At 36.4% G+C, this 23,552-nt stretch overlaps 1 protein-coding gene across 1 annotated transcript; it reads right to left on the bottom strand.

Moving 5' to 3' along the window:
* Positions 1-7,114: 7,114 nt before the first annotated feature.
* On the bottom strand, positions 7,115-13,196 carry LOC127081959 (CLP protease regulatory subunit CLPX1, mitochondrial). The gene is made up of 15 exons (XM_051022187.1): positions 12,275-13,196; positions 12,130-12,188; positions 11,864-11,976; positions 11,222-11,301; positions 10,696-10,746; positions 10,022-10,096; positions 9,868-9,945; positions 9,623-9,679; positions 9,218-9,288; positions 9,026-9,125; positions 8,825-8,929; positions 8,430-8,492; positions 7,961-8,083; positions 7,572-7,730; positions 7,115-7,495 (listed from the first exon to the last, which is right to left on the bottom strand). Exons 1-15 carry the CDS (start codon positions 12,836-12,838, stop codon positions 7,427-7,429), a joined length of 1,767 nt encoding a protein of 588 aa, XP_050878144.1. The 5' UTR covers positions 12,839-13,196; the 3' UTR covers positions 7,115-7,426.
* Between the last annotated feature and the right edge of the window lie 10,356 nt (positions 13,197-23,552).

The following is a 23,552-nucleotide window of genomic DNA, read 5'->3' as shown; positions in this document are numbered from 1 at the left end:
GATTTCTTTCTATTTGTGAGATATCTAAAGATCCTCTGAAGATTTATTTCACGAGATGTATGGGTCAAGAAACGCATTTTCTAAAAGCAAAAGACTATTTTGTTTTGCCTTACTTTCGAAGTAAAGATGTCAAAACATTTTACGAAACATCGGATATGATTGGAATCAAATATGCAGAAGATTGTATAGAGTCATTTAATCTGCTGTCAATCAAGCTCGAAGCCCATGTCTTTCTAATTCTATTTATAGATCTTTTCTAAACCTAAGAAGGCATCGAAGCAACGCTAAATATTGTTTGTGTTAGTGTTTAATTGTCTTTGCTTTTTGTGAGCCATTCGAGTATCTCTTCGATACTTGAATTGGACTTGGTTTTATTGAGTTGTAATTGTCAATCCCTCATGAGCTTTTAAGCAAGAGTGGATTTTGTTTTTGATATAAATTTTTGTCAATGTTGTGTGATCGAAGAGAAGTGAGAGGGGTCTCATATTTTAGAGATTCTTAGATGGAGACTTCCACGGGTAGAGATTAGGTGAGAAGTTTGTAAAACCTGAGGTTGTTTAGAACTTTGAACTAATTCTGTGATAGCTGATTTCCTTCCTGGCTTGGTAGCCCCTAGATGTAGCTGACGTTGCACCGAACTGGGTTAACAACTATTTGAGTTATTTACTTAAGTGCTACTTACTTAAATCTCGATATTATTTATGGTGTGAGAATATGATGACCCTGGTGTCGTGACATCGTGTATGACATCCAGGATCTGCATACCAAAGTTTCATTTTTGGTAAATTGATAACTCCAAGGTCCTTGCCATTCATTAGCAGCTTTAAAATTCAGACCTTCCTTAGACCAACCATCTTCACCCCTTCTTATTTCATTTACACCTGCAAGCCAATAGGCGTGGAGTTGATTCATAGTGATATCAATCAAAGGCACATCTTTAAAAAAATGCATCTCGGTTCAGTGCCCTGAGACTAATTGTCTTCCTTATACTCAGCTAGACAAGCGTCCATGAGTGCAACTTCCACTTAGATGTTTTTTATGACGTCAAAACTAGGATACTTTAGCGTTTATATTGAACGGTATCCTTAGAATCTTAATATGCATCTTAGTATTAGGAAGCATAAAATTATTTTGAAAGGATTTAGAAAAGGTGCCATGCATTAAAAACAAGTTTTTTATGGGAAAAACAATCTTTGTATCGACACATATGTGCTACAGGTCGACACATGTAAGTTATTTTTAAAGCATGTAGCATGTACTAACTGCATTGGTCGACACATGTAAGTCATTTTTAAGTCTTGTAGCATGTGCTGACTACATACGTCGACGCATGGCCTATACAGGTCGACACATCTGATTTTCAGGTCGGCTCATGTACTCCATTTTTAAAGCTTGTAGCTTATGTTTAATGTGTCGCCTCTACATGTCGGCACATGACCAATACAGGTCGACGCAAGACCTATACAGGTCAACACATGCATCGAACAAGTTGGCACATGACTTACATAGGTCGACACATGCAACGTATTTTTCCAAAATTTCATAAATTTTTCAAATCTTTTACATTCCTTTTGCCTCAAAACATGCATGTATATATATACTTCATACATGCATCATTTTTAGTCAAGTTCTAGAGTAAACCTACACAAAACCGGGATTTCAAGGAGTTCTCATCATCTTCAACCTCATTCTATGCATACACACAAACAAACTACACATAATCATTCTTTATTTGGGTGTCATCTAGAATTAGGGTTGATAACATCCAATTTTGGTTGATTGAATTGTAAATTGGATTGAGATCTTTGAGGGTTTCAAATAAGAAAACCAATGTGGGATTTTCCTTCAAGATCAAATTCGGATTTAAAGGTTTTGGACAAGATTATGCAATTTGGATTCGACCGAGTGAAGGCTTTGAAAAATGGGAGTTTCTTGCAAATGAGTAGTGTGGGACGGTGGATCATATTGGTAAATCTTGGGTTACAACAATTCGCGGTTTGGATTTGATCGAGTGAAAGCTTTGAAGAACAAGGGGTTTCTTGCAAAGAAGTAGCATGAGACGGTGAATCAAATCGGAATTGTAGAGTTACTTGATCAAGTTTTGATCAAGGGAAGATAAGGTGTCAGAATCAACATCAAACTTAGGGTTTGTAGGGTTGGATTGCTACATCTCTCTTGTATACATACTTTTCCAAAGTAAGGTTAATTTCATTATCTCAATTCGAATTTGAATTGAGGGAAGACGTACCCATAGTAAGGTTGATTGGGGAACTACCTAAGCAAATCTATTTGTATTCTCTCCCCCTCTATATCTCTTTTATTTTATGTTTACAAACTGTTAAATTCATTGATCGTGCAATCAATTTGTTTGGATGATAATATTGATAACCTTTTGAAAGAGGTTTTGTTGAGTTGATCACAATCCTTTAGATGATAATTGTATGAATAGATTAATAGTAAAAGACAATTAAATTGTTGGTCTTTTTTTATAAATTTTAAAAAATTTAGATAAATTTTAATTTAAAAATCAAAGACTAATTTGCAATTAAAAGAATAAAGGAATACTTCTATTATTTATAAAATAATTTAGTGATCAATTTCCTCTTCTTTTTGTTAGAATTAATTTGTAAATTTTGAAAAATATAAAGACCGATTTATAAAATTTAAAATATTAATAAGAATCAATTTAACGGAATAGAATAAATAAAAAAATTTAAAGATGTCATTAATTTTTTAGAAATGTTTCAGAAATTATTCTTAAATTCTATTATCTTACAAATTATTCTTTAAAGATGACTTCAAAATTTTCATTAAAACAATCAATTTTATATTTAAATTTCTTAAAAACTATGTTATCTCAAAACATTCTCTTGTTCAAACATATTTATATGTTATCGTGATCCTTTCCAGTTTTAATGTTGCAATATCCAAAATATAGAAATAATAAATAAATCTTCATAAAAAGTTACTAAGCTGTGAAAAATATCTACATATTAATTTATTAGATAAATAATATTTTTTTGGTACAAATTAGATAAATAATTTAATTAACAACATAAGTAAAAGAAATTTGCTTTAAATTTTGGCTGAAAATGAAATATTAATAAAAGAAAATAATTTCAACACTCAAAGGTAACAAACTGCTATTGGTAACAATAAATACAAACCGTGAGAAATTGTCCAAATAAAAGTCAGGCAAGATATCTTATTCGGGTCGATGGAATGCTGTAATCATAGGGTGAAGCTCCATCTCAATAATCACCATGAAAGAGAGTTATATTTTTCTATCATTGTCTTTCTGTTCAGCCATTTACTTTCTATAGCATCAACTTTTCACAAATTATATTCATAGAAACTATGTCAATACTCTTATATAAGTCATTTAGAATTCATATCCCATCAATCTCGTGAATTCTTCAATCTCTTCTTTGTTACAACTAATTATCAGCAAAATTGTTAGGCTTTGTTGAGTTAGTTAGACTTTGATATGTGACTTGTATTACAAGTTACAAGTTAGTTGGCATTATTTGAAGAGTTACTTGCTTTGCAAGTAAATAGTAACAAATCTCTCTTGCATTGAAGTTTATATTAAGGCATTTCCATTGTACTTAGAACCAAGTTATTGCATCACATTCTAACAAGTGGTATCTGGTCCAATCCCGGGTCCTGTGTGCAGTGAAAAATAAAAAAAACGTAGATCTTTGATTATGGGCGAGATTCATGACGGATTCTTCCAAGTTTGTGATCCGTGAAATTCTCAAATATGATGGGTTCCATGATCATTGGTTTATGTTAATGGAAAATCTCCTTTGTTCTAAAGAATATTGGGGCTAATTGAACATGGCGTGGCAATTGCTCTCGCGGATGCTACACTAGAATAACGCAAGCTTGCAGAGGAAAGTGAGCTCAATGATATCAAAGTTAAGAATTATGTGTTTCAAGCAAGTGATCACATCATTCTTGAGACGATTCTTGTTTGTAATACAACATTTAGGACTCCATGCGAAAAAAGTATGAGGGCTCTATAAGTTCAAACATGCTCAGTTGCATGTTTTGCACACAAAAATTGATATTCTTGCCATGAATGACCTTGAATTTGTCAATGACTTCTTCGCAAGAACTTTGGCCAATACAAATAAGATGTCTGATCATGGTGAAAGATTTGAGCAGGCCGCGGTTGTTGAGAAGGTGTTACAAAGGAATACCAAAGTTGAAAGAAATGGAGGAAACCTGAACATATTGCATGATGAGAAAACAACATAGAGAATTCATTCCCAAGAAAGCATCATGAAGAGTTAAGATAAAGCTTGAACTTATTCACTCAAATGTGTGTGGGCCTATCAAACTTGGGCCAAATGGTGGAAGTAGGTATTTCATAGCATTCGCAGATGAATTTAGTATAAAGACTTGGATTTATTTCATAGCATTCACAGATGACTAGGGGTGTTCCCGGTGCGGTTTGGGCGGTTTTGACGTTAAAACTCATCCGAACCGCAAGAGAAAAAAGCATGCGGTTCGGTTTGGTTTGGTTGACGTTTAGAAATCAAACCAAACCAATGCGGTTTGGGTTGGTTTGATTCAGTTTTTTACCAGATTTTTATTGAGTCATACATACACCTATAGAGAACAACATAACTTTGTGTTTAGTCATATATACATTACCAAATAACATCATAATTCATCATATTTAGAAAAAATCTTCTCATTCAATATACAAAAATCATACCATATAAAAGTGGAATAAGAAACATAAAATAGTAGCATAAAATGATATTAAAGACATTATATAAAACATAAAAAATAGATGAGAGAAGAAGAAGAAAGAATCGAATAGATGCAACATTAGAGAAGAAAAGTGTGATAAAAACATAATTGAAAGAGAAAGTACTAACATAAAAATGAGAAGATGAAAAAGAAATAGCATCGGAGGGTAGAGATTAGAGTAAAAGAGGCGATACATACACGACAAAGAAAATGATAAAAATGCGTGATACTACTGGAAGAAATTTCAGAAGGTTGAAACTGAAACCGTAAGTGTGAGTAAGATAAAACCGTGCGTAATTGTAAGGTTAAGGCACAATAAGTTTGAGTTTTAGATTGGATGCGTGATAAGTTAAATTTTGATTGTAACATAATGCGGTTTGGTTTGGCTTAGTTCGGTTTGCAAAATACAAACCGCAAACCAAACCAAACCGTGTGGTTTAGTAAAAAAATATCCAAACACATCTGAACCAAATGCGTTTTTTTGCGGTTTCGATTTGGTTTGGTTTGCGGTTTTCTATTAGATTGGTTTGGTTTTGAACACCCCTACAAATGACCGTGTAACTGACCTAGAAAATTAAGAAGAGAAATTACACAACTTGGTTGTGTTTTGCAGTAGTGATGATCTTATCACTTATGATGAAGCAGTCAAACATGAAATATGGAGAAAGACAATGGATCAAGAAATACAATTAATTGAGAAGAATGATACATGAGAGTTAACCAACGTAGCACCAGGAGCCAACAATATTGGTGTGAAATGGATTTGCAAGACAATGTGCAACGAGAAAGCAGGAAAAGATAAGGTCTATAAATTGTGAAAAACTCATTATGATCTTAGGCAAGCACCAAGGCTTTCTTATAGTAAAATTGAATCCTACTTCTGTCAAGAAAGGTTTAAAAAATGTTCTCATAAACATACTTTGTGAAGCACATTGGTGATAGAATTATCACTTATACAGGAGGCACTGATGACAGAAAATCACATTTGACTATGTGTTTATGTTTGGCTCAAGATCTATTTCATGGTCATCAAAGAAGCAACCTGTAGTTACACTATCCACCACAAGAGTAGGGTTTGTGACAATAACATCACGTGCTTGCCAAGACATTTGGCTCAAGAAAATAATTCATTAACTAGGACAAGCTCAGCAGCATGGAACAATAATAGTGTAGTTCTACCGTAACACTTTCAAAGAATCCCAAGGGACCTCACAAGAGATGGGGTGATAGAACTATTTCATTGCAACTCAGAAGATCAAATTATTGATATTATGACAAAGCCTTTTAAGCTAGATTCATTTTGTACTTTAAGATTAAAGTTGAGTGTATGTAAATTAGAAAAGATTAATTAGTTGTTTTGTAATTGTTTGCTTGTTTATTTAATCTCAATTCTGGGTAACTTCATATTAGAAGAGTGATTGTTAAGCTTTGTTGAGTTTGTTAGATTTTGATATGTGACTTGTATTGCAAATCACAAGTTAATTAGCATTCTTTGAAGAGATACTTGTTTTTGCAAGTAACAAGTCTCTTTTGTATTGAAGCATATATCAAGGCATTTTGAAGAGTTAGTTGTTTTGCAAGTAACAAGTCTCTTTTGTATTGAGGCAACATTTCCATTGTAATGAGAATCAAGTCATTGCATCACACTCTAGCAAAAAAAAAGAACATCCATATATAGGCATACTATTTTTTAGAAAAGATTAAAATTCCATAGTACTTCAAACTAGCAAAAACATCCACATATTGGCATACTATTTCTTAGAAAATATTAAAATTCCGCAGTTGTTCATTATCCTTTTGATTCTACTGATTTATAACACTTAATATCAACAACATTCATGTTGATTTAAAAGGTCCAACTCTTTGATATAGAAGCCTTTAAGATCAACTTACGATTTGAACCAACTATCTTTATTTGACTATCTTACAATATCACCATAAATCCTTTTTGAATTAGTTGATCAATGCTTACCTTTCTCACATTTCTTGAATTTTTCAGTCATGGTTGCAGTATCTTTGGGTTTTTTATTTGCACCTATAATATAGTCAAAGTTGGAAGGTAATGATCTCATAACTTTCTCTTAAACTTGTTGATTAGGGATTCCTCCCACTTTAGTAATAAAATAATTCAAACGCCTTGATTCTCTGTCTGAAGCAACTCATATTGCTTTCTTAAAAATAATAACTGATTGTCATGAAATCGCTGCATTGATGGGGATGGCAACCTACTTTATTCTTATATGAATGAATGTTGAATAGAAGAACTTGAAATTGTCAGCATGTTTTGTCTAGTCCAAAAAAACAAAATGGTTTATTGAACCTATAGGATTTGCTCTTTACTCGATATAAGTTAAGTCAAATGGCCCAAGAGTTTATAACAAAATAAAGAACAGGAATCTTATAAAGTGATATACATTTAGTCCCTTCCACCAGTGTTGCCCCAAAACTACATCAATGAATAAGGTATTCTCACTGTGATTTGTGCTTTTGTGAAACTAACCTCTGGAGGCCACTCTTGAAACTACTCTTATAGTACATTGATTTCGACCCAATCCACATAGGGCAATCTGAATCTACTTACCCTTTATATTGTTTTATTAAATGTATCAACTAGTTATTATGTACAAAGATAAACTACAACGAATACCAGCAAAGGATTTGATTACATGCTGGCAACAATGGAAGGAAGTTCTGTTTCTGCTTCTTGATCTCCGCCAGAAATCTCCACTGTCTATAATACAGAAAACAAATATGATTAGGATTTTAATTTGATAACAGCAAAGAGACAAGATTCATGTTATACACACCTCTGAATCGTTCTTCTCCCCGGAAAGATAACGATCCAATGCACCCCTACCATAAAGAATTTTAGCACCTTTCATAAAGCCCTCACTTCCAAGTCCAACAGAGTCTTCATCGACAACAACACCATCTATAACATTGTCACCTGTTCTGACATCGGGAATCTGCACAAAATTTGATCCAATCAAGCAAATCATTTTTGTTTAACCTAACTTCAGCTACACTCGGGACATTTTAATCAACCATGAGATAGATATTGAGGTGTGGCTGTGTTATTATGTTTAGCTGTCTTTGATAATGAGCACCCTCTCTGATATCAGAGGCAGCACCTTCACTCTATTATTGTGTCACACTGAACAAATTATTCATCTCAAGAAAATTAAAAAAAGCATACCTCATACATGGCATCTGCCAAAACATTCTCTATTATTGCCCGTAGGCCCCGAGCACCGGTATTTTTAGACATTGCTTTTTTTGCAATTGATTTGCGAGCGCTTTCCGTGAAGTGTAGTTTCACCTGAAAAGGATGTATACAACAAACTGTTGTCAGAACAGCCATTTCGGTCCCAATAAAGCCTATGCCATCAATTCACAATCTAAATGAGCAACCAATTCCACTAATTCTTTTTATTTGGTTAATCCTCAATCATTAAAACTACCATAAATAAACAGGAATAAATGTAGTTATAAGTGAAAAGACCCATAGACCTAATGTATTAAGCTTAAGGGTCAAGATAGAATGCTAGGTTGCATTGTAGCTTCATGTGCTTGAGCGGATGTAAAAGTTCAGAGTTAGATACCGGTTTGGTATTGGAGAGAAAACTTGTCATATACAATGAATTAGGAGCTTCACGGAAACTTACTCCATTAATTTTGAACGTCTTCTTGTATTGCTTCTCTAGAGCACTCTTTGGTTCCGTGAGGACCTATACAAATTATTGATATCAGGTAACAAGAAAAGTGACTTGTAAAGTTCAAAATCTAAGCACTTTTAAGGACATAATTGAGTAAACAGAACACTTTAACTGACTGAAGAAGGGAAAGACAAAAAAACTAAAAACAACACCAAATTTGAATACTTTTGCTAACTGAGAATCCTAGTCCCATCAACTTCCTCACCAACCAATTCAATTTTACTATCAATAAAAAAATACTCAATCCACTACTTCATTCAATTGTGAGCACAGTCAAATGAGAAAAGCATAACAGGTAAAAAAATTGAGTGACCAAGTTCAACAGTTACACATATAAAGCCGACCTGAATGAGTTGATTTTCAGTTAAAGCTGACAGACTGACAAGAATAGGAAACCGTCCAACAAATTCAGGTATTAAACCATATGCAATAAGATCACTGCTTTCAACCTGTCAAAATTTTCAATGATGTATAGATTCAACTTCAAATTAGTTGGTTAGTACTAAAAGCCAGTATGCTTACAAGATTGGTCACATGAAACTTACAGTTCCTAATAAGGATGATGCAACAGCCGCCTCGGTGATACTTCCGGCTTTCATCTTTGTACGTACAGGTGCTCCAAATCCAATAGAAGAGTCTTGGCGCCTGAAAGGAGAAAAATAGACTTACTAGTTACATCAACACTGCACATACCATATTACAACACTAATGCTATGAAATTTTCAGGTTTGTTCAACCTGTCTGAAATTGTTTTCTCTAAGTCAATGAAGGCTCCTCCGCAAATGAAAAGTATATTCTTTGTGTCAATCTGTGAAAAGACACAGATGGCACCACAATAATAAATAAAATGAAAACTGCAGACGGCTCTGTGATCTAGAATATACCAGATATGAAATTCAACCAATCCAGAGTGTTCAAATGCATATATATGTATAAACAAACTGAAAGAGAAGAGGATAAAACTTAAAAAAACAAAAGAGATCAGTCAAGCTTACTTTAAAGGTTTAAACAATCAAAATTCTTAAATATTGAAACATGACTGCGCCCACTTATCAATTCCATGAATATATCTGATAACCCCTACAGGCTACATGCAAATAAATACCTAAAACTGTAAATCATAAAGAATAATGTACACATACCTGAATATTGTCACCTCTCGGATGCTTTCGAGCTCCCTTTTCAGGAACATTGACAACCTGGATTGGACAGAATGCAACAACGTCAACATACAATGGACTCTGCTAAAAATAAAAATAAAAATAGTAACCGGGCACACTTCAGCAATCTTAGACTTTTGTTTCATTGTCATGTTAGAAGCAGTTTCATAAAACTTAAAATCCAGTTATCTAGTTTTTTGGTGTTGGTAATTATGAAAAGAACTAACCGTTCCCTCAAGCATTTTCAGTAATGCCTGCTGAACACCTTCACCGGAGACATCTCTACTGATATTAAGGCTCTCAGACTGAAATGTCAAGAAGTGATTTAGAACAGTGGACAAATAATAGATGGAATGGAAAATAGAGATAATAATGGAGAACCTTTTTGGTAATCTTGTCAACTTCATCAATGTAAACAATGCCTTGCTGAGCAGCTGCCACGTTATAATCTGCAGCCTGAAATAAATGTACGCATTGTTTATTCAGACCACCATTTGGTATGCCTATGTTGTTTAATTTATGTTTCTTTTATCAAACAGCAGCTAGTTCCATGATTTCACGGAAGAAACACCAACAAATTGTTTTTTACTATTGATAGAGCATGGAAAAAACACATTTAAAAAAAAATGCGGGGAGCATATAAAAGAAAATGATTCCCAACAACAAAGAAAATTTTGCAATAGCATGCATTAGTACAAGTAGGCATTCAATATGCTCAAGCCATAAAAATATAAGAATTGAAGCCCTTATGTTCTTCCCAAGGTTGAATCACACATTAAACCCTTTAAACCCAGTTAATGTTCTGAAGATAAGTAGATATGAAAAGCCATTGGTCATGGATATTGGTTAAGGCTTAAGAACATTAAAAAGCAAGGAATAAATACCAATCTAATTTTCCATATAAATTTACTTTTTTGTTGTTGAAATAGCAAAAAGAAACTCGAAGATCGGATACAGTATCATTATTCTTTTTGGGTTGTCTAAAGAATTTAAGAATCCCACGTTATTATAGTGTATAAAAATAAACATAGTTGGTCACTCTTCGAAGCATTTACCATGAGGAGCTTGTATAATATGGACTCCACATCTTCTCCAACATAACCAGCCTGCAAAAGGTGATGTTAGAGTTGGACCTTTTAACACAAAACATATAGCTTTCACATAATATAAATTAAGATGAAAATAATATAAATACAAGAATACATACTGAATAACTGTCATATAAATTCCAATCATTGAGAAAAGGAATCGAAATAATTCCCTATGGTACCTTAGCTTGACAAGGAAATGTTTCCGATACATATCTATATTTGGCTTCAATTAGAATTTGCATAAATTGTCTACACTTTTGAAGTATATGGGATCAGAGGATAGGGATGGCATCAACATTCGCATTTTTCTTATTTTTTATCCTCGAAAATTACAGCCTATGTGGAATATTACAAGTCTTTCAACATGAAAAGAAAAAACTCCCAAGTCCAAACAATTTTTTTCCTCTTTCCTTTCCAATTTTATGTTTTATTATTCACTTCAACATATGATAAATAAATCAAAAAGCAAGAATAAAGTCTTCTAACTTGCCTGAGTGAGTGTAGTTGCATCTGCAATAACAAAGGGAACATTTACAAACTTAGCCAAGGTTTTAGCAAGTAATGTCTTCCCTGTCCTTGAAACAACATAAAGAAAAGCAAGTTAAACTGGTAGCCACGAGAATCAAGGAAACAACAATTTTTCAAAGAAATGATGATGGAAAAAGCAAAAGCCCCAAACTTGATTAACTCCCCTATCTATTTCAAAAAAAATTAACAAATTCACAGAAGATTCAAAACCAACGCTCAGCATAAAAATTAAATGATATACTAGTGCACAGTATTGTCGATGGCAGATGGCGGTCCATGGCAGAGAGCCAAAGTCCCGCCGTACCGGCCCCTTTGTGGTGCCCTCATAGCAGATTATGGCGGAAAACCCGCAATATCAGCCCATATTTATCGTTGTGACTAGCCCAAAACCGCCACCGATATCTGCCATGGCCGATATTCGATGACACTGCTAGTGCAACCAAATGAAACCAGGTCGCTGACAGTCAACTAAATCCATCAGAACAATTTGTGATTCAAAAAACAAAATCATCACACATTAACATCTTACAACACTGAAACATGACAACACAGAGCTGTAAGTACGGAATACACTCGAGAGTGGAGAAAGTAAAAACTAGTTTACCTGATCCCGTCGGCCCCATCAAAAGGATATTACTTTTCTCAAGTTCAACTTCTTCATCATCATCATCAACAGCAACATTGGCTTTACCATCATTACTTGAATCTCCTGCAGGCCTAACATTCCAAATAGTAAGAACACAAAAAGAAGAAAAAAAACAGTCTACCTAAATACAATTGAAGAGTTTAAACTAAAAGTAAAAAAGTGTGTGCATCACATGTGCATGAAATTATTGAAAGGATAAAAACATGCTGAAGTAATATACCAACCACATGGACTTTTCATGAAATATTCTCTTATAGTGATTATAAACTGCCACAGAAAGCACCTACAAATCCAATTGAGGTAACAACATTAACAAAACCATCATCAATCACTGAAAAGAAAAGCATTGAAAAAAAAATCCACACACACCTTCTTAGCTCTCTCTTGTCCAATTACGAATTTATCAAGCCCCTTGCAAATTTCCTTCGGAGTAGGGAAACTACCTCCCAAATTAGACCCACCCCAACATCCATCTTTCGAATTCACCGACCCGGAGTCACCACCGGAGCTAGCACCACCTCCACCCCCACCACCACCGCCACCAGACACATCATAACCGGAATTCCCCGGGCGAACAACAATTCCAGCGCCAGACCAAACTTCAGGAGGATCCCCAAATGAAGAAACAAGAACCCTATACGCGGTTCTATCATAAGGAACGAGATTAGGGTTTTGATTGGGTGTGGTAGAGTCATCGAAATGAGCGGTGTTACTACGAGCCGTTGGATTGTTGTGAGTGAAATCGCCGCGGAGGGAAAGGGGTTTGAAGGAAGTGAAGTGATAAGGGGTGTTGATTAACGGAGAGCGAGGTGGAGAGTGAGAATTACCAACGTTAGTGTAGTTGAAAGCGAAGTACCTTAACTGAGATAACATAAGGGTTGCTTTATCTTTGTAGTTTGAAGGCTTCGATCGAAACGCAGCAGCAGCAGCCATGGATGGAATGGAACAAGGTTGATTTGATTTGTGATTGTTGGGTGTTTGATTTTATGTTATAAATTGGGATTATTTTTAGGCAGAAAAAAAAGCATAGATTCGTGGTAAGTGTTTGTTTGAGGTTGAATATGATGATGGTGTGGTGTGTGTGGATGATGAATGAAATCGGAATTGTGTCTTGAAGAAGGGGAGTGTTGTGTTGTCTTATTAAGAGAATCGAGTTTGCGGGAAGGGATGAAACACCTCTATCGCTTTTTTTCTTTCTTTCTTTTATCCGTTTTCGTTTTTTTGGTTTTACAGTGGTTGATGATGTCCAAGTTACTTACTTTCGGAAATGGTTGGTGTTCAAAATACTACTTGCATAAACCTTTCTTTTTTACTTCTTTCTTTTGGCCTATAGGAGGAGACTAGAGGAGAACGCGGATACTATTTTTTTTCTAATGTTTTAAAAATCCAATAGAATAAGGAGATTGAATCGGTTGAATCGGTTGAATCGAAAATTAAAGAGTCATCAGTTTGATTTAATTATTAAATTAAATAATTTACTAAATTAATGAGAATTGGTCAAAACCGACTAAATCAGTAAAATTGACGTATCAACGATTTTAGAAAATCAGTGGAATTTATTTTTCTTTTCAAATAAAACCACGTAATTTTTTATAATTTTTTTAAATTAAAATTAAAATATAAATAGATTTTATTTAAAGTTTATTTGTGTCAACTTCTTGGATTTTTTACCTAATTAACCCACATTTTCGAAGAAATTCCCAAAATAACTCAGTTTTCAAAAAAAATCCCAATATACCCCACTTTTAGAGGGAGGCGCCAATTGGATTGGCGCCCCCTCTTAAAAATTGCAAGGAGACGCCAATTGGATTGGCTAGGGCACCTGCCCTAGCCAATCCAATTGGCGCCTGTGTGTAATTTTTAAGAGGGGGCGCCAATCCAATTGGCACCTCCCTTAAAAAAGCCTCAAATGAAAAAACTTCCAACATGAAAGTTGTAGATCTTTTCAAGACAATGAATTTGGATATAAATTTTGTATCATTTGGAATTTGTTTGAGAAAGTTATGGGTAGTTGAAGTTGAACTTCTGAGTTTTTCAACTGTTATCTGACCGATAATGTTTTGTATTATTGCATGTGTTTCTTTTAGGAATATGAATTTTTGTCCAACATAACATTTGAACTAGACATCTTAAATTTTCCAATGCACTTGGTCCCACCTCAAAATAATAAAAAATGAGTGAGTTAGGTCCCTGCGAACTTGACCCAAAATTAGGGTTTATGTCAAAATGACCTATAATGTTTTGAAATTAATGATGAGCTTCCAAGTTTCAAATGGATTTTTGATGAACATGAAAGTTGTTCATATGGCGACTGTTGTTAAAACTTGAATGGAGGCGCCAAATGGATTGGCTAGGGCAGGTGCCCTAGCCTAGGGTAGGTGCCCTAGCCAATCCAATTGGCGCCTATGTGTATGTTTTAAAAGGAGGCGCCAACTCAATTGCCGAGTCCCTCATAAAATGCCTTTTTTGTCTTATAAATAGATGCGTAGTGTGACCTATTGTTCCACAATTCATATAATCATTTGACTATCATGTTTGGTGTTCGTCGCCGATACGGTAAGGTGATTTATGCGAGAGACAAACCTCAATTGCTGATGCTGTTTTGGAACATCACCACGTTAGATCAACTGAAGAGGGAGCTGGTTCGATGGTTAGACAGGAAAATACCAGAAGGGGAAAAAATCAGAAGTATTGAGAGACTTGACAGTATCTTTGGTTGGGTGCGAATGAAGACTGATAAGGATGCTAGGGAAATGATGTTCGGTCGAGACGATATTAATTTGATTGTTGTAATCAGTTAGAATTATTTATGTTTTCAGATGTTTTGTACTGATGTTGGTTATGAAACTCGTTGTAACAAGAACTTAATGATATATAATGATTGATTGTTACAGAAATACAATGTTATAAAAAGCATAAGATCTAGATACAATGTTACAAATAGCTTAAGATCTAGATATCATGTTACAATAAGCTTAAGATCTAGATGATGCTCCTTGATTGGGACAGTTGTTTTTGTTGTGTCCTGGTTGACGACAGATACTACATAATCTTATCATTTTATCTGTGGAATCCATCTATGTTCTTATACGTGTGCTGTTTGGCCTTCCTTTCTTCTTTCTACGCATCTCTTCATTGTGCCAAACAATATCTCCTTCATATGGAGGCCAGTAATCCTCCATTGGTAGTACTGAAAAGCTTTTACTATATACATTCATGATGGTGTTGGCCTTGTACACATCAGATAAATGGGTGTAAGCGTCTTGACGAGTATAAGCGCATGCTGCAATGACATGGGAGCAAGGTATACGGAAGGCCTGAAATTTTCCACAATCGCACCAACTTCTGTGTAGTTTAACCGCGTAGGCTAAATTTGGTCTCCCCTCGCTGTTGCCCATTGTTTCCTGGACGCTGAAATTTTGTCTATGACGGTCAAACACTGTTACAGCGTGTGTCGTAGCTTTGATGCTCTCCTCTTTCATGACCTTCATGCAACATTCACTGAATACTTGTCCGGACATTAACACTGCACTCCATCTTTCACCTCTGCTTGCGAACATAGAAGCCAACCTATAATAGGTTGATCTTACCAAGGCGGTTATGGGCAGGTTTCGAATTCCTTTGAAAACCCCGTTCATGCATTCCACAATGTTTGTTGTCATGTGGCCCCATCGACAACCACCGTCAAATGCTCTTGTCCACTGCTCTACTGGGATGTTATTTATCCATCTCCCCGCGTCTTCATTAGACAGTCGAATCTCATCACGATAATATTGAAAAGACGGTTGAGTTAAAGCATACCCAGCATTCACCACCTTCTTGCGAAGATTCTTATCTTTTATAGCACGCATGAAGTTTTGTGCAATGTGTCTGATACAGTAGACATGTGTAGAAGGAGGATCATGCCATCCGTTGTCATGGTTGTTGTAGGCACTTTCGATGGCAGCATGTCTATCAGAAATCAGACATAGATTGGCTTGTGGAGCGACATGCGTTCTGAGATGTCGAAGAAAGAAACCCCATCCAGCAGCCGTTTCACCTTCAACAAGAGCAAAGGCAATGGGAAATACATTGTTGTTACCGTCTTGTGCAACTGCCATGAGCAACGTACCCTTGTATTTTCCGTATAACCAAGTGCCATCAATTTGCAGGAGAGGTTTGCAGAAAGCGAAACCTTTGATGCACGGGTCAAATGCCCAAAAGAGACGGTGAAATATTCTATTACCTGTAGCACAGGTTCCGTCTGGCATCATTGCTGGCACTGTCTCCAGAATTGCCACAGTTCCTGGAACATAAGTTTTTAGTGCCCATAAAAACCGTGGTAATTCCTTGAATGAGTCCTCCCAGTTGCCGAAAACCTGCTCAACAGCCTTTGTCCTTGCAATCCATGCTTTCTTGTAAGATGGAGTATAATTATATGTTGTTCGGATATGGGATATAATTATACTCACCTTCACAGATGGGTCTTTATTTACCAATGGCAGAATGTCTCGACATATCAAAGCTGTGCTCAGTTTACGGTGATCTTGTTGAACGGTTGTTGCGACGCAACTGTGTGGTGGGTCTATTGAAGCGATCTCCCAAGAGTCATTTTTCTTCTTGTAAGATGCAGCCAAACGAAACTTACAAAGCATGTTACGACATTCGATAACATACCTTCTAGAATCAGTGCGTTTCACCGTAAAGTCAGCAAAGTTGTTCATGTGGTATTTTTTGATTGCCAAGACACATTCCTCTTTGGTACGAAACATGTCTCCAACCTTTAATTCGCCTACTGGTCTCGGATACGGATTATAGAAGACACTGTCGGACATTTCATCGTCGTGAAGATCCATATTTGTCATATGTTGAGGAGGAATATAGGCATGAGTAGGAGGTATTGGTGGTTGTTGAGCCTCATCTTCATCGTCGTTATTCAGGATGTGATCAACCTGTATCTTAGTCTCCTCTTCTTCTTCATCAACAACATCGACCTCTACTTCTGCTTCTGGGTTGAGTTCATCTGACCATTGTGCATCATCTGCAGCATCTCCACCAGCTGGATCCTGATCTGTTAGTTGAGACTGTTGAGACGGTATACATGGTTGTAGAGTAATGTACAACTCGATACAATCCATGCCTGAATGTTCATGACTAAGAAACATGCTTTCAACATCTTCATCGTCTCGTATCTTTAGGGGGAAAAACTTGCATTGACCATTCTCAAAAAATATAGGATTCTGATATGTCATCTTTGACAAAATACCTGATGCTATAAAGGATTGTATTCTTTTTTTGAAATGCAAAAAGGTTTCATTTCTCTTCATCGTGACTCTAATGGTATCAGTGTTTGTAAAACAAAAACCATGAAGCTCAGACTCAAAAGTTTCACCGTTGCAGTGAACGTTGATACTGTATAATGATGAAGATGACATTTTGGAGATGAAAACTAAGGCTTGCAAGTGCAGATGAATGTGAGTGAAGATGAAAAGTATTTTGCAGATGATAAGTATTAATGTGAGTGAAGATGAATGTGAGTGAAGATGAAAAGTATTTTGGAGATGAAAAGTATTTTGCAAGTGCAGATGAATGTGATAGTAAGACACTTAAATAGATGGTATCAGTGTCTCACATTGAAGCTAGTCTGAGATACCTTGTCAAGCATGCAAGTAATTTCTGAGATGAGGTGTCTGTCATGCAAGACAGTGTGAGTTGATGTGTCAAGCATGCTAGCTAGTCAAGAGTTGATGTGTCTGTCATGCAAGACAGTGTGAGTTGATGTGTCAAGCATGCTAGCTAGTCAAGAGTTGATGTGTCTGTCATGCAAGACAGAAGTGAGTATTCAGCATGCAGGATACTAGAGAGCCACGTGTCAGAGATGACGTGTCAATCCTGCAAGACAGTGTGAGTTGATGTGTCAACCAGGCAAGGTATCAAGAAGCTAGTCATCAACATGCAGGAAACAAGACAGACACGTGTCGGACACCTAAGATGGTCAGAGATGATGTGTCAACCAGGTAAGGTATCAAGAAGCTAGTCATCAACATGCAGGAGACAAGACAGACACGTGTCGGACACCTAAGATGGTCAGAGATGATGTGTCAATCATGCAAGCCATCAAGAAGCTAGTCATCAGCATGCAGGAGACAAGACAGACACGTGTCGGACACCTAAGATGGTCAGAGATGATGTGTCAATCATGCAAGCCATCCATAAGTCATTTGTTCAGCATGCAGGAGACAACAATGCCACTTGTCAGACATGCAGAAGGTGGCGCCAATTGGTTTGGCGCCTACCTTTAAGGCTTGTACATGGTCGCCAATTTGAATGGCGCCCCATGGAGTCAGTCCTCGAAACCAAGCATTCAGAACTAGCCTTGCATGCATGTGCCCTAGGGTGTCGCCAATTTGAATGGCGCCCCCACTTTAATATTGCACATGGTCGCCAAATGAGGTGGAGACACCATACAAACACAATTTTTCATGCACTCCTTCATTTGCCTATAAATTGATCCACTCCTTCAACAATTCTTCCACACCAACATTCTCACTACTTCATCTACATTTCTCACTACTTCTTTTACAATTTCATCTTCAACAAAATCTTCCATTTTCATCTACACCAACTCCCCAACAATATGTCTTTACTCACAATGGGCGAAGCACACAGAGGAACAGTTGCAAACATCGCGACATACGTAAGTTTTTCTTATACTTCTTTTTATGTTTCATCTCCACCAACCCCATTTTATTTTTAAATACCGACTTAGTCAAGTGTTACATTATTTCTATTATAGGAGGTCTCAAGGTTTCGAACTCGAGTCCACGAATTTGTCCCAATGGACCCGATGATTCAACCTTATGTTGAACTCGCCGGTTTTGGTCACCTTAGCAAAATTATGTCTTGGTCTATAGATAACAAGTTCATTCTAGCCTTATGCGAAAGATGGAGGCCAGAGACACACACATTTTGGTTTCCAACCGGTGAGTGTACCGTGACGTTAGAAGACGTCTACATGCTTTTAGGACTACGAATTGAAGGCAAAGCTGTTAATGGTAAGACCAACTATGCAAATTCAATTTGCATGGAGCTTTTAAACACTGATTTGTTAGATGATAATGCTAGGGGACAAGGTATACTACTTTCACGCCTAAAGTCATATTATAATAGTTTTTATTTAGATGAGCATTCTACCGAAGATGCTCGAATCATCAAAACTAGGTGTTACATTATATTGTTACTAGGATCCTTTTTATTTCCCGAAGGTAGTGGTTCTAGCATGCATATTATGTACTTACCTTTACTTAGACATATAGATAGAATAGGTAGTTATAGTTGGGGATCCGCATGTCTAGCATATCTCTATAGTTCTTTGTGCAAAAACTCCCACAAAGATACTTCTACATTTTCTGGATGTGCTGTTTTGCTACAAGCATGGGGATGGTCAAGACTACCGTCTCTAGCACCGGTCAATAGCAACCCCTTCACTTTTCCATATGCAAAAAAGTAAGTTGTTTAAATTGCTATATCTTTACTTCCTTCCTTACAGTTTATTACCCATAACTAATTTATTTTAACTTTTTGGTGTAGATGGTCAGCACACGGTATGAATTACAGCAGATGTCCGAGACATTGTATTACTCAATATCGCAACCTGTTGGATCACCTTCGACCGGCAGACGTAAGCAAAATAATTTCATTATTTCTTCATATTATGTTGACTTTTTCTACATTCATTTAAATCCTATTGTCTTTAACATTTCAGTTCATTTGGCGTCCATACTGTCATACCCCAAAAATTACCCATCATTTTTCCTAAAAAAAAAAAAAAAAAAAAAAAAAAAAAAAGAGAAAAAAAATTTTTTAATTAATTAATTAATTAATTAAATAATTAAAATAAATAAATAAATAAAATATAACAAATTATTTTGGACTTGGGTCTCCCTCATTCCAAGCCCATTACCCACGAAATTAGTCTATAAATACTGAAGTTTCAGTAGGGGGAGTGAGACTTGGAGTTTACACTGGGAGATTTACTGGAGAAAGAAGGAAGAGAAGCAAAACACTCTGAGGTTTCCTTGGAACAAAACCTTGAGGAAAAAGAAAGAGAGAGAACAGAGAAGGACGGATAGAAACTTTGGCATAGGAACCCTGCCTACCCGGAGAATTCAGAGTAAAGAAACCCTGAAGGCAGCCCATCTGCACCGAAGCCATCGCTGTCCAATTCCCGCTGCCTAACTTATTCCGATACTACAAGTGGTCAATCCCTTCAACCTTGAATTGGCAAACAGGTTTGCGTATCTCTATTGTTTATACTTTCAATTGGCCATATCTACATATATAATGCATCATGATTAAATGTTGATATATAATTTGCTTTCGTATGGGAATTTAAATATGCCTGAATACCCTGAATGTTTGACCATGTTATTCCTGTGATAAAATGCCATAAAATTCAAAGTTCCTAACATGGGGCTGTTTTCAAATTCAAAATCCGTGGCCTTCGCTAGGCGAGGCAGAGGCGAACGAGACAGTACCTGATTCTTCTAGTCTGTTTTTTTTATGTTTTATCATAGCCATGCATTATTTATCCTATCCTATTTATTGTTGTGATATTTCTCCGGTGTAATCTTCGATTGCACCCTGATTTGGTGTTCTGACATGTTTCTTTTTTTTGAGTTTCGTAAAGGTTCACATATCCCAGGAAAAGGTTATTGGCTAGGTATTCCACTTTATTTGTGGGATACCCTTGTGGAGTTTCACCCTAAATTAATTTTTTAATGTATTAATTTCTAATGTATTAATTTTTTAATATATTATTTTTAATAATTTTAATGTGGAGTTTCATCCTAATTATATAATTAATTGTAAAACTTTGCCTTTGAATAAGTGATCTTGGACCTCTCTTTGTTGCCTTACGATTACGATATTACGGTCATGTCCCGCGAACGTGGGGATACCCTTAGCAAAGACCCTTCGGTTAAATCATCATAAAATAAATTATAGTCCCTCGGATGTTGCCTTCGAATATACAACTTTGTCCCTCGATGACCCTCCGATGTTGCCTACGGTTAAAAGATGATAGTCCCTTCGAATGCTAAGGTATCCTCGTAACTGTTGCCTTCAATGACCAATCGATGACCCTACGATGACCCTTTTACATCCAAAGGATAAAACTACTTATTTCTCAATAATAAGGACAGTTTTACCCTCATAAGGATAGGAAATACTCATAAAGACCTTGGGTCGGTATAACTCTTAATTGCTGGCTCACAACCTAAAACATTTTTTCACACCTCACACCTTTCAAAATACCTTCAGAAAATCACCACTTGGTATACATTCATACTAGAATCATTACCGAGTTATATTTTTCTAAACAATTTTCAAAACTAAACGAGATAATCACTTTGTATACATTCATACAAGAATCATTACAAAGTTAAATTCTCTTTCCAAAAACAATTTTCCAAACAATTCACAAACACTTTTTTTCAGACAAAAATAATATAAGTGATCGAGCAATTAAGAGCCCATGGATAACCATGGATACAAAGGGTGCTAACACCTTCCCTTTGTATAATGTACCTCCCGAACCCAAAATCTAAATTAAGGTCTTTCCTATTCTTTTCCACCTTTCCTTATTGGATAAAAGAAAAGTCGGTGGCGACTCTTGCTAACCGCGACATTGCGATAAAAAACACAAAAAGTCCAGTTCACCGTATGACAGAACTGGCGACTCCACTGGGGACCCTAAATATTTAAAAAGAGAGGTTACCTTAAAAACAAGATCACTTATTCAATTTGTCTGATTTATTTTTAAGGGATTGCTTGGGTATGATATGCTTGAGTGAAAGATCCTACACCCGGATCTAGTGTACCTTAGGTAAGTAGCAAGAGATCATCGCGACTGTCCGGCGTATACTGGAATGGTCAAAATGATGGCTACGGTTAATGTGGCACTTTGGATGTCCTGATGTTCCTCATGTTAGTTGAGGAAATATTTGGCATTCGCGTGGTGTCATAAAAGCATTAACCAGACCTTTAGAACCCTAATTGACTCATCCTGGCCATTAGAAAGTAGTGAGATAACTGGCTTCGGTTCCGACTGGAGTTGGTTGAGACTCGATACTACACTCTTTGAGATTGGACTTTAGGGAAGCTTCGGTCAACCACTTGGTGTTGCACTGAAGTGGACTTAAGGAAAGGTCAATGATTTGAGATCCTTCTAGAACCCGGTTACTATTCTAAGACAGGTTGAACCAACCAAACTTCAGTGGGGAGGGTATTTACCTATGGAACTCACGCAAGCCTTAAAACCTAGGAATGATTGTTGTGTGACTTGCTTGTGCTTGTTATTTATCTAACAACATGACATCATAACAACATAACATCATAACATCATGGCATTGTACTAACCATTTCAAGGATTTAGGGATTTAACTCTGCTAAAAGAAAAAACACAAACAAAAGCAAAAACAAAAGAGAAAAGAAAAAAAAAGCTCTTTTTGTTAGTTTATGCAAAGTTAAATCCCGAAAGTCCTTGAAAACATTTCATACATTGCATTGCATCGCATAACAGGTATTCTAAAGGATCAGTGTTCTCACGATTTTCCTATCAAACAGATTCCAGCAGATTCAAACAGATTGAACAATGGCTCTCGAACAAACTGTCAAAGATCTCCAGGCCCAGAATGCTCAATTCCAGGAAATGATGCTGAGCTTATCTAAGGGGCAGGAAGAACTGAAAGCTCTTTTGATGAAGAAGAAGAAGGACCAGAAGCCTGTGGGTTACATCAACCCGGGGAGAAGGCTTAAGGGACAGGTTACAGGAGTCAAGATTAGAATTCCGAAGGATTCAGAAGAAGAGACCGAGAATGATTCGGAAGATGAGAATCCTAATCTCGTCAATTCTGAGGACGACGATGAAGATTATGAACATGAACAGTACTCTCCGAAGGATGATAAGTACAAGTTGCTGGAAGAACGTATGCTAGCTATGGAGGGGCAGAAAGTGCCCGGTCTGGATTTCGAAAACTTGGGTTTGGTCTCTGATGTGGTCATTCCCCGCAAATTCAAGGTTCCCATTTTCACTAAGTATGATGGTGCCTCTTGTCCTCAGATGGATCTAAGGGCTTATGTGAGAAAGATTCAGCCGCACACTACTGATAAGAAACTGTGGATCCATTTCTTCCAAGAGAGTCTGTCTGGCACACAGTTAGAGTGGTATTATCAGCTTGAGAGCTCTAACATCCGCACATGGACTGATTTAGCAACAGCTTTCTACAAGCACTACCAGTATAACTCTGAGTTAGCGCCTACTCGGCTACAGCTACAAAATATGACTATGGGCTCTAAAGAAAGTTTCAAAGAATATGCTCAAAAGTGGAGAGATTTGGCTGGCAGAGTCAAACCCCCTATGACTGATCGAGAGTTAGTGGACATGTTCATGGGTACACTGACTGGCCCATTCTACAGCCATCTACTGGGAAGTTCCTCGTCAGGTTTCACTGAACTTATCTTGACAGGTGAACGGGTTGAAAGCGGCATTCGAAGTGGAAAGATACAGGCAGCTACTTCTGCAAGCACCAAAAAGTCCTATCAGGGAAAGAATGAATCAAATGCTGTGTACAGTGAGAGGAAGCATAACAAGAAGAATCGTGACCAT

The sequence above is a fragment of the Lathyrus oleraceus genome, chromosome 5, assembly GCF_024323335.1.
Source record: "Lathyrus oleraceus cultivar Zhongwan6 chromosome 5, CAAS_Psat_ZW6_1.0, whole genome shotgun sequence".
Lineage (NCBI taxonomy): Eukaryota > Viridiplantae > Streptophyta > Magnoliopsida > Fabales > Fabaceae > Lathyrus > Lathyrus oleraceus.
Note: the sequence above shows the minus strand (reverse complement) of the source record. Positions and strands in the feature narration are given on the sequence as shown.